Genomic DNA, 12271 nt, shown 5'->3' with positions numbered 1-12271 from the left:
AAGGTGTTAAACAAGAAATATCAAGGCCTCAGTTAACAGGTGCAGTTGCAAAGTATTAAAATAATCTGAACTGTTCTTCATTTAGCTGGTTTTTGTCAGCTGTTTAAAGATACAAATTATATTTTATTTTATTTTAGCACTTTTCTTTAAAAAACAAAAGCAAAGTTTCCAAACTATTTCTTAATTTGTCAGAAATGTGGATATTTTGGTTAAGTGTGCAGGACCCAAGAGATGAAACTGAGAAGCCTTGTTTTGAAAATTAAGTGGAATGAAACAGTAAAGAAAAATAAATAGTAATAGAAATAAGATTCTTACTGTAATATTCCTTAAAAACTTGAGGGAAGGAAAACCTATTTCTGGCTATCACTTACAAATGAAATAGTTACTTGCTTTCTAGCACAAGTCATATAGAATATACTACCTTGAAGAAGTCTTCCTGCATATCATGTTTTGGTAGCTTGCTGTGAAATTATGTGTGTATGTTCTTGATGAGAACAATTTTCTTAGAATAGAAATGACAATAGAAAGTTGTAGAAGTCTGTACTTAAAAAACAGACGTTAAAAACAGCAGTTTCTGACAAGCACAAGGAAGTCAGACTTGCCACTAAAGCATGCATCCTTCTCAGAAAAAGAGAAAACAACTTACCTACAGATAGACTTTAGGCGAGTAACACGTTCTTAAAGCTGAAAAGCTATGGGTTTTTTCTGCCCAGTTCTTAGTCTGCTTTTGATCTTCTAATCTGTTGTATAAAAATGAAAAGTATTGTGGTGTCGTTCACAAGAATTTCGTTGCTAATTTTTTTGATCAGGGTAGGTCATGCATGAAACTCTGGGAAGTCTTGCAAATGTTACAGAATGTGTCTCACCCATCGTTGATCAGGTCTTTCTTTCTCTTCCAGATAGTTAGGAAGCAATCACAGTAATTAGAGAACATTGTAACACATCAGCGGTTGTCTTTCTAATTTCATTATAGGTGAATGTAAGCTGAATGTAGAGAAGACTTCCAAATAAGCTGGACTGATGTGCACAGAGAAGGAATGAAGTATGGATGTGAAGGAACGTAGGCCTTATTGCTCCCTGACAAAGAGCAGACGGGACAAGGAACGGCGCTATACAAATTCTTCTGCAGAAAATGAGGAGTGCAGAGTGCCTACACAGAAGTCTTACAGCTCCAGTGAAACCTTGAAAGCTTTTGATCATGATTCCTCTAGGTTGCTGTATGGAAACCGGGTAAAAGACTTGGTCCACAGAGAAGCAGATGAGTATACCAGACAAGGTAGGCAAGAGTATAATTCGTTAGTACCAAGTAACAAGGCATTCTTGCTGTGGGAAGAGTATGTTTTTATACCGGTTTCATCAGTTTTAGTAATACTCTACACACATAGTACACTTCACTTGTATCTCCCTAAATGTTTTACAAAGATGGGAAAGCATTGAGTACCATCTTTGAAATAAATAATATATGATGCACAGGAAAGTTAAGTAAACGGCCCATGTTGGGCAATGGGTCAGTGACAACATTGCAGACTCAGGAGTGAAGTATTCAGGCCTTACAGTTTAAAAACTAGACCCCCAGCATAAATTCAACTTATTAACAGGTTGCCCAAAAGTTTGCCACTCTAGTATACCTAAAATGTAAATAGCTTCAAAATGAATCAAAATAAACAAACACAACTGTTCCAAGAAGCCCTGTGAACAGGTTTGGGGAAACATAGTATGTGTGGATGAGCATATGAATAATGCATTAGCTCAGTGCCTTTATCTTCCAGCTCACAAGGGCAGTAATAGAGCACTGTACTGTGAGTAAGGTAAATTAGTTCATGATTAATGCATTTGGGCTTGTTGCGGGATTTTTTTAGTGGATATCTACGATATCTAACCAGATGCTAAAAGGTTGCTTAGAGCTCACTGTTGAATTTCTGAGTCCAGGACTGGAGAGACATGAGAAATCTAAATATCCATGGAGATGCTCAAAACCTGACTGCATATGGTCCTTGGGCAACTTGCTGTAGCTGACCATACGTGAGCAGAGGGTTTGGACTAGATGATCTCAAGAGGTCCCTCTGGACCTCAGTGATTCTGGGAGATGGCATTTGGCTCCAGGAAGGGTTAAGCACTTATGCATCACTTCTGGATTCAAAAGTGTAGTCTCTGGAATTGGCTTTTCTACATTTCCACAACTAAAGTACTTAGTATAAGGAGTTAAAAAGAAAAAAGTTATGAGATATGCGGAGTACTGCAGCCCAGCTATCTGAAAGGATAAAGCTAGACCAAGAGCTGTGTGAACCTACGCCTCAGTCTTCTGTATAAAGCTATCTTTTATGAGGAAACAAGAATAGGTTTAGGGGTAGGAAAAAAAAGCTTCCTCCTTGTGAGGAAGTCCTTAGTTTTAATTTTAGAAATGTTTAAAAATATTTTCCCCATTGGTGGTTTTTCTTTGTTCCAAGTAGAATAACTTTACATTAGAATTAGAGCTGGGCAGATGGTGTTGACTTTTTTGCCTACAAATGTTTGCAAGGGAAATAAAAATATTTCTCTTAGACTCATGTAACTGAGGCTTGCTGCTACTGTAGTCTGTCTGCTTTCTGCTGTGTATTTTTGGTTTCTGTGATGTGTTGAAACTGCAGGTCATCACTACTTTCTAGTTTTTTAAGTCATTAGTCACCTTGATCTCATTACTTTAGTGAGGTAAAATCAAGAGGAAGTTTTCTAAGACCTGTACTGTAGACCCTTTCTTATTACTAGTGACAAAGTGATATCAAAATAGGCACCATTTATTTAATGAACTCAAACTATTGCCTGAATAGAGTACTGTTCTTTTTAAATAGCAATAACAAAATGGAAGAATTTATGTAGTCTGGCAAGTCACATATGATGGTGCACTGGGGTTTGGGGTTTTTTCCTCTTCATTTTCTTCAGAAAAGCACGTAATATTTAGCTAATACTTACTGCCCAATATGCAATATATTACATGTCTATAGGCCTAAAATGGCAGTCTGGGATGTGTAGTGTCATCTTCACCTTCCAGTGATCTCAACATTGTCATCTGTGCCCGTTTGATTTTCCTCATTGTCCTTTCAATTCTTTTTGTACGGCTTATTGGCTTCCTCTAATGCATGCTGGTTTAGCACCTTTGGGGACTACCCGCCGGTTTGATAGGGTCAGGTTATAAAGGGCTTGTTTTGCAGTCTTAGATAGTGTGTTCCTTTGATTCATATTTGACTGAGAATTTACTGCTTCTGGCATTGGAAGCATTTTGTGGAAAAGGTGTTCAAGGTCATTCCAAAGGTTTTTAAATAATACATAAAACACACTTCCCCATATTTATTTTTTGCCCCTCTGTCTAGAAATAGAGTGCAGATATGTGGCTTTGTTGACAATCTAATTACATTCTAGCCTCCTAAATCAACAGGAAATAAATCTATAAGCAAAAAAGGTAAGTTTTAATAAATACCTTTAATTGGAAATTAATTTTTAAAATTAATCATGACGAGTGTTTAATTTTTTTTTTTGCCCAGACTGTGTAAAATAGCAATATCAAATTTCCAGCATCCGCTGGAAAGCTACTGGAGCAGTTACGTGAGTTTCTCGAATCTCTCAAATGTGGCACAATTTAAAAATGTCCGCGTGTTTTTATGACTGGTGTTTTGGGGTAAAGCCCTTCAAAGCTTTCTGCTAATGGATCAGAACTTTCTCACCTCTTTCTTCCTGAGTTGTCTCAGTACACATCTTCATGCTTCCTGCTTCCCAAAATCCCATGGTAGGAATTCAGAACGGGATGCTGCTGTAGGAGATAGGTGTGCCCTGTTCAGTGGTAGCTTTACCCCAGGAGATCTTTACCTGTGGAGAGGAAGTTCTGCAATTGTCAGTTCCTGTCACAGAATCTTTTTCCTTGTCTGTTGAATTTCTGTTGCTTGAGATTAATTGCATAAATAGAAATAAGAGCCTAAAAATGCATATGTTTGTCACTGTAATTCTAAAAACAGCATTTAAAACATACAGTGAAATATTTGAATGTGAAATTATTATATAACTGGGATTATTTTGTTAATTTTGAAACCCAGTTGACAAGACTGGAAGAGTGGGTGTGGTTGTTTAGGAAATTGTAACTTCATCTAGGCAGTTAACATCAACGAGAGATAAGACCTACTGTGGTCTCCTTCCCTTCTTCTCAAGCCCCTTCATCTGTTGCAAGACTGGTTTTGTTTTTTAACTCTTTAGATGAGGATTATTTAGCCTACTATTTTTAGAACTTCTAATTTAGTTACTTATTTTCACTTTGTTGTTAATCCCCACCTAAGATTAAAAAAAATTGGTAAGCCTGTGAATAACTAAACTCGGCACCTAGCCATGTAAATGAAGACCATGAGCTTTTTTCTTTAAAAGTATTTTTAAGCTAGATACTCAATTTTATATTGCATGTTTGAGAAGATACCTAGTCTCATCCTTGACAATGGATGAAGCGTCATGAAAGACTGTTTAATCTCCAAGGTGTGATGATATGATTGTTTGCTGTTTATGTGTTAGGGAGGAAGAAGGCACCTATTTCTCTTATGTTTCGAAGTATCCAACTATAACAAGCAGCCTGATTTAAATGTACAACTTCTCTAAGTGAATTCAACAACCTAAATGCTTGTATTTTGGAATATGCCCAAGTATCTTGCTGAATTCAGGGTTAAAGCTGACTGTATAAAGTTGAATTTCTCTGTTGTACAGAGAGAAATTCCTGTGTTTACAAAATTAAACTGCTGTGTGAAGTGATATAATGTACATAGGAGACTGCTATGCAAAAATATCTGAAAGTGTGACATGACTATGGAGTGGAAGGATCGTAGAAATATAGAAAGTAAGTAGTATTTTTAAAATTGCATTTGGAAAAATAATTGGAAGTAATATAATAATATGAAAACAATTTGAAGGAGAACATGAATCAAACCTGGACTCACAAGAACTGAAAAACTTTTTATACAGGTGCTTTAAGTTAATAAGAAAAATACAGGCATGCAAAAACTGTATTTTATTTACCATCAGATACATGCTAAAGGGAGGAGAGGAATATGCAATACCTCTTATAAGGAGTCATTGTTCCATTTAAAAGAATTTTGTTGTTGCAGGGCAGTATAGTGATCCTACAGCGTGATCCACGTATCACATCAGTGAGTTTTTGCACAGGAGTGGGAGGCTGACCCACGAGCACAGGTGGAAGGATGCACTGCAGATTTGCGCATGTTCGTATTTTCATACAAAATAATCACAGCAGTGTTTGCGAACTGTGTGAAATAAAAAGCTGAGCAGCAGGACACCTTTTGCTAATAGAAGACCCGGTGAGGTGGTGCAGGTTTTGTTAAATTTTTACTTTTTGAAAGCTTGAGTCAACTGTAGTTTAGCCTGCAGGTAAAGTTATTTGGTCTTTCTAGTTGGCAGTGAGAATGAGTTCACTGTGTTTATCAATTGGAACAATTCATTGTCAGCCAGGCTTCAACATCAATTTATTTTCATGCTACCCCTTTTAGTTTTGCAGGAGAAAGTACCTGTATGCATAGTTTTGTACCTTTACTCTTCTGGAATACTTAAGTGCCTAAATTAGATTAAATGCCCTAATAACTCCTTGGAGCTGCAAAAAGTGGGGCTGAACTTACCAAACAAGCAAATAAAAAGAATTTCTTTCTTTCATGGTATGCTGGATCACTGATACAAGGTTGCTGAAAAGCAAAGCCGTGTACAGTACGTTACACTGTGCGGATGTATCGTAGCTATCCTTCAGCTGACACTCCTGTGACAATTAGATTTAGGTGCTAGAAAAATCTCACCATTCAGTGAAAGAGGGACCTGAAACAGTGATACATGCGTTGACAATTTTATTTTATTGTTTAAGATATTAAACACTGTCAAGGATACATTTTTAAGACTTCAGAAACCTGAAACATTAATTGCAACTTCTATCCTAATGTAATATGACTCCAAAGTCTATTGCTTTTAAATACTAGCTGCTCAAAATGAGTTATTTGGATAGCAAAATGATTAATGTTTTCAGTCACCATAAATGTCAACTGTAGGATTAAAGGATTTAAATGGTCATGTTTTTAAACCTAAAGCTCGAGTACTTAAAACTAACCTGTCTGAAGCAATGGAAGGATAGATAGGTAAGACCATTTTTGACATTCCACCACCTATGCCTTATTGATGAGCTAATTTTGACTATTGAGTAGGCAAGTGACTCTCAGTAGAACTGAATCAGCCCATTTTTCAGATTATTTACAAGAAGGTGTGAAATGATATAGAAGGGACTTTGTGATCTCCCGATGAGCAAATTCATCACCATTCAGTGACACTGCAAGCACTGTCTCTCAAAATCTAAGGCAGCTATCAGAATTAGTGTTTTATGTTCCTGACTGCAGTGCAAGATGTGTCCTGATTGTCATCGTGACAGATACTTTTTTATTATGCTAAAACATGGCCACCTGCAGTATCGGCCTGATTTGAATGGGTAACTTCTGTAAGCAGCATACAGTGCCAGTATGTTCTTGATAATTTTGTGGCCTTGAGCTAAGCACATAACCTTCTGCACAAGGTGGGTTTTTTTTCCCCTCTGTAATACAGGAATAATAATGCTTACCCACCTCACAGGCGTGTTGGGAGGATTAATTAGTTTATGTTTGCAAAATGCTTTGAAGATGAAAAGTGCTGTAAGTGCTAAGTAATATTACCATCTTTCATCGCTATACTAGTTATTTCTTAAAGCAACAATAAGAAGTTAATTGGTTTTCAGGTTCCAGGTGATAAGGATCTGTTGACTTTTAAAGTTATTCTATTAGCTACAGAGTGGTACTAAGAAAAACATTTCACTTTTATTTGATTAGGAGTATATTTAGCTCACGCTCAGTGATACGTACACTTGCTCTAAGGTATTCATCTAGTTGAAATTGGCTCCTTATGGGTCATGGTCCGTAGATGAGCTACGGATCTGGAGACAAAGGGCAATTGTGATTCCCCAGGGAAAAATCAACCTTGGTTATTGGCAGTAGACTGCTTGATCAGGCATTTCTACACAGCCTTGGTCCACAGAGTAAAAACCTTGTCTTTGACTAGTCCAGTTGCAAAATAAGAGAACTAAGTTCTTGATAATAATGATTAAGAATTTATAAGGTGAGCAAGGGGCCTTCACAAGGACTTTCAGCCTCATGGAAAGGAAGATATTGTAGAGGGTCTGTAATTGCTCTTATATCATTCTGTAGCTCACATACTGAGACGTATGTGCTGCTCCTGTTCATAATAAAAACTAAACTGAGGACTGGGGAGATAAATGGATCACATCATTGGCTATGAAAGATGACTTCAGCGTGTTAATATCTATGGAGAGAATAAAGCTAGAAAAGTGTGCGGTTAGAGATGGGGTGAGGGGAGGAATGAAAGAGGCTGAAGAGTCCCATCTGTCCTGTTCGTTGATTTAGTGCTTAGGGCTGAGAGTCAGGGCTGTAGGCCAAGCTGTAAGTGGTTGCTTATTCCATCACTGGCAAATAAATGCGGAAAGCGAAGCAGAGATGTCAAATAGGAATAATTCCTCAGAAAGTTCCTTGATACTTTCTGAAATTAGTTTGTAAAATGCCACAACTTACTGGCTTGAGAGTCAATGCTCAGCGTTACTGAGCTTATTAAAGTTGAAAGAGGAAATGGTAGAGCCATGGGAACACGTTTGCCTCAAGTTTTGTGTTTCTACTTTTTTGCTTTGCAGTGCCATAAATATGTCCGAGTCATAAATCCTTTCTTGTCTTCATTTTGCTAGAAAATCTAAATTAAGACAATGCTACACTACATTTATTATGGGGGTTTACAGAATGGAAACCCTTTTGGGGGTGTTGTGACGGAAGTGTGAGTGATAGAGGGAGTAAAAGAGGTTTTCATTTCTGCAGAAGTCCTTGGGTCTGTATTCTCCATTGTTTCTTGCACTTACCTACAACGATGGTCTGAGTGCCTCATTCTGTCCATGCATTGCAGAGCTGATTCCCATGCATGTGGGATACTTGTTTATGAAATTCTACAAATAGAAATGTATGGGGCTATTCTGAATAGGTGTGTTGAGTTTTTTCTTATACCAGTTCAGAGCCTGTTGAACTAATCAATTTTTCTACCACGTTGAGAGACATACTCCTCTGTGGGTCTATCCACTCACTTGTGGTGGCAGATGTGCCTTTCCCTCTTGGAAAGGCAGAAATAACGGTAGAGTTTTCTCTCCTCCACATCTGGAGGAACAGCAGTGAGACTGAGACTATTTTGCATGCTTCTCTTCGTGTTGCCTTCTTCCTCCTCACCTTCTTTCCCCATTTCAAGCTGTATGTCATGTCGTTAGCATCGTACTGGCCTTAATGTGGCAGTTCATACCTGTCAGATTTGTGGTTGTAGGCTCTCTGCAGACTGGATATCCATCATCTCTACATTGCTTACCCTTGGGTCATATTTTCTTCACATCTATCAAATTTAGGCTTTATTTGTATTTTGTAATAAATGGATGCTGAGGTGTTGATGATTTGGTCCCAGGATCCAAACATTAAGATAGAGGCCTAAAATGTCTATACAGTCATTCCGGTCATGATTAAGACTTCGTGTTTCTTGCTACTCATGGAATTGTATTTCTTTTTTAAATCCACAGAATCCTTTTTTTTTTTTTCCCCTTGCAGCCCATGATCTGGACAGCTGTGTTAGTTTCTCTTAATTTAGTTTGTATATTATGTAATCATAGTCATAAAACCGGATTTTTATATAAAATCCTCAAATTTGGAACAGTAATGTTTAAATTATTAATTCATTTACTGGAACATGATTGCTGATGCTGTAGCTTGAAGCTTTGAATTGTGCAATTGTGAAATTATCTTCATCTGACTTTAATCTTACTCTGCGGTAACTTCAGAAGGGCTTGATGAACAGTCCTTTATCCTTATACTGGATTAAGAAGTGCTTCTTATGTTCTAGTCTGTGGATTAGTACTGAGGATCCCCTGCCACCTTCAAGCCTAACGGAATAAAATTACGAGTCTCCCATACTGCACAGAAGAGTCAGCATGTTTGAACTGTAATTTGGAAAACCAGTGGCAGGAAGATACTGTGTTTCATTCGCATTGATTCTTCTCTATTTCTTAAAATAAAAACTTTCCCAGGCTAGCATTTCAATCAATGTCTCCTTGTGATTTTATAGTTTAATGCTAGTATAAATACATGGCTGGTTTAAATATTAGGTTTGAAATACTTTATTTCCCACAAAACAATAAGTGTGGGGATGTTTTTTTGTAGAATTGACTCAGGTTTTGAGTCTTACATAAAGCTCTTCTACCAAGAGTGGCACAGTAAGCGCAGCTCAGAGAACTCACAGTATCTGGCGCTAACTCTTTCAGAAGTCACTGAGACCATAGCTTAGCTCCGCATATGCTTTTGAAAGCCCATAAGGAATGGGAGAACTGTGTGGTTAATGTTTGCTCAGAATAACAAGCACTTGAAAATTATATGCACAGTTGCTAAAATTTAATATAATTTAATGCTGTTTGTTATTATGTAGTTTACTGGATATATTGGAGAAGCACCTGTCTTTCATACCTGTCTTACAGCTCCACTCTAAATCAGATAATGACAAGAAAAGGAGGTTAAGATGGAAAAGTGAATAGAGCGGAAAGGTCAAGAAAGAGAGATTAAGAGGTGACAAGGAAGAGGGTTGTGATGAGTGAAGAGAAAAACATAGGAATTAAAAACAGGAGGAAAATGTGATACAGTGGATTAGGATGGCTTAAATTTCACAGGTAATTTTCACAACAACAAAAGAGAAAATCAGGCTGAAGTAATAACAACAAAATACTATGCCAAATCAGAAAGAAAAAATGTTAACATAGGCAAAGCTCATTACTTGTTAGTCTTCACTGCGATTTCTTGCATCCTAGCAAACAGAACTCTGCAAGTACAGCTTTGAAAACTCCTTTTTAGTAAATATATTGTGAAGTTTGTGTGACAGAATGGATGGTATCACATCTATTACTCATTCTCTCTTTTGTGTAACTGTATTCTACCCACCTAACATACTGACTTCTGGAGACAGCATTTGTACACTTCTTATCAGAGTTTTATAGAGCATCCAAGGCCTCTGTTTTGCTATTTTCTTTTTTAAAATCTTTGTCCTTTCATTTATAGCAAATTTGTTATCCTACTGTACATTTACTTCCAATTCTATGTCCTTCCTGTCAAGACCTTTCCTTATGAAGGACCACCTTTGTAAGCGTGCGGCGCTGTATTTACCTCAGTAAATGGAAAAAAAAAAAAAAATTATTTACAAAGAAGTTACATATTTTTCCTTAAGAAATCGGCTAGAATTGACACTTGAAAGTAGATGATATTTAAGATCCCATAGGATTGCATGGAATTCTTGCTAAACCAGTCCAACTCTGCTTTGATCATCTAGGAAGATGACATCTACCCCATATTCTCAGGGGTCCTGTAGTGACTAGCTAGTGCCCTGAGAACAGAAGGGACAGTTTTGCTGCCTATTGTTATATACAAAGAAGCTCCTTTTCCCGTATTTGACTAGCACGTAATTGAACTCTGTATTTTTCAGGAATTAGTAAAGTGAACAGGCCAGCCAATTTGCAGTTAACAGAGCTATTCCTTCATAGTTGTCACGTGTATGAGTTAAGAAGGCAAGGTACTGTTGAATCAGGTCAGTAGTCTTGAGCTCTTGGTTGTACAGAAATGATGAAGCATTTCAAAGATGTGGTGCAGCTGTGTACTGGCTTCTGCTCTACAGAAAGTGTTCAGAGGTATTGAGAATGAGCTCCAGGTAAGGAGCTTCAAACAGGAAAAACATGCCCGCTATATAGTGTCTAAACATGGATACAAAAGGAAATAAGTACTTTTCCCATATCAAAATAGCAGAAAACAGCATGGTCCTTGCAGTAACGCTTTGACATCAGTGCTGCTTATACAATAAGCTCATATGATAAGCATGGTATTATGAGGACATGTTTGTATGCAGTAGTCTGCAGACAGAAAGTAAAAACGTGAGAAAAATACTTTTCCTCATTTGCTTTCTAAATAAATGAGACTTAATAAAAAAAAAAAATCAGATTAAGTAGGGAATCGTGGAAATGTAAGAGAGAAGACTGGTTCTCCTAAGGACCATGATCATAGTTTTGCATCTGTATAGCTTTAGTTGTTCACAATTTTTCTAAATTTAGTACAAGTATTTTTGTCATGTGTTATCACAGAGTGATTATAGGGAAAATGCGCTTGATTTTTGAATGGCACGAAGGTGTTAGAGGCAGAAGAAGACAAGATACAAAGGAAGAATAGATTAGAAAGGGGACTGACAAGTAACGAAGGATGCAGAGACAGCAGACATAGCATGAAACTTCATCAGAAACATAAGCAAGAGCTGAACTAAACAGAATTTTGAGTATGGACTTGGATGGGTTTGGGACCTCTGCCTTTTTGGTTCTATGTCTACCCTGTTACGACAAAACCAAAGTCAGCAAAGGCACTCAAAATAGAATAGAACCAAAATAGGTTTAAACGGTAGGGGTGTGGGTGTATTTTTATGCTAACTAGGCAGATGCTTTGGGGGCTTTTCAGATTCTCCCCCGCCCCTCCCCCCCCCCCCCCTTTCCAAAATAGCCTATTGTTGCTGAAACCTGACTTGTTGACTTATCAGTGGTTAATGAATTACTAAGGACAGTGCTGATGTCTGGAGATGTTGACAAGTTCTCTGTTGGATATTTTTTGTTCATTCCTTCTGTTTGTTTCTTTCCGGTTTTCATGGTTTTTAAGAGAATAGATAGTATAGATCCAAGTTAGAGCAAGGACTGACAACTGAAGAACCATGGGGCCTTTTCTTTTGTTTAGTAGTCCTCTTCAAAAACCCATTTCCACAGATAACAATTGATTAACTTTGGATTGGATGTCTTTGAATAACTTTCCCAATTTAGGCCAGGGAAACAAATGTGGCACAAGTGCACCAGGTTTCCATTTAGTTCCAGCTGTTAACTTCTGACTTTCTAAAATAATACATGATTTCTGCATACATCAAACTTGCTTATATGCAGTATTTGATTAAACTAAAAAAAACCCCTACATTTCTGGACAATGTAACCTGTGTGATTCTGGCAGAGAAATATATATATACACACACACTCTCTTTTAAAAAAACTAATTATATATATTAACATATATATATTAAAATTATGTTGGTATACTTTTTTGTATGTATTTAACTACTGTAGTTAAGGAGGTACACTGATTGT

At 37.2% G+C, this 12271-nt stretch overlaps 1 protein-coding gene across 9 annotated transcripts in view; it reads left to right on the top strand.

The window, feature by feature from the left end:
* Positions 1–12271, top strand: part of TENM3 (teneurin transmembrane protein 3) — a 432264-nt gene that overhangs the window by 108353 nt on the left and 311640 nt on the right. For all 9 annotated transcript variants that reach the window (XM_076336476.1, XM_076336477.1, XM_076336471.1 and 6 more), the window contains exon 2: positions 974–1276. In XM_076336476.1, coding sequence (XP_076192591.1) covers positions 1045–1276 — 232 coding nt within the window. In that variant the 5' untranslated portion in view covers positions 974–1044. The remainder of the gene's footprint in view (positions 1–973; positions 1277–12271) is intronic.

The sequence above is a fragment of the Aptenodytes patagonicus genome, chromosome 4, assembly GCF_965638725.1.
Source record: "Aptenodytes patagonicus chromosome 4, bAptPat1.pri.cur, whole genome shotgun sequence".
Taxonomy (NCBI): Eukaryota; Metazoa; Chordata; class Aves; order Sphenisciformes; family Spheniscidae; genus Aptenodytes; species Aptenodytes patagonicus.
This window is presented reverse-complemented; position numbering and strand designations above follow the sequence as displayed.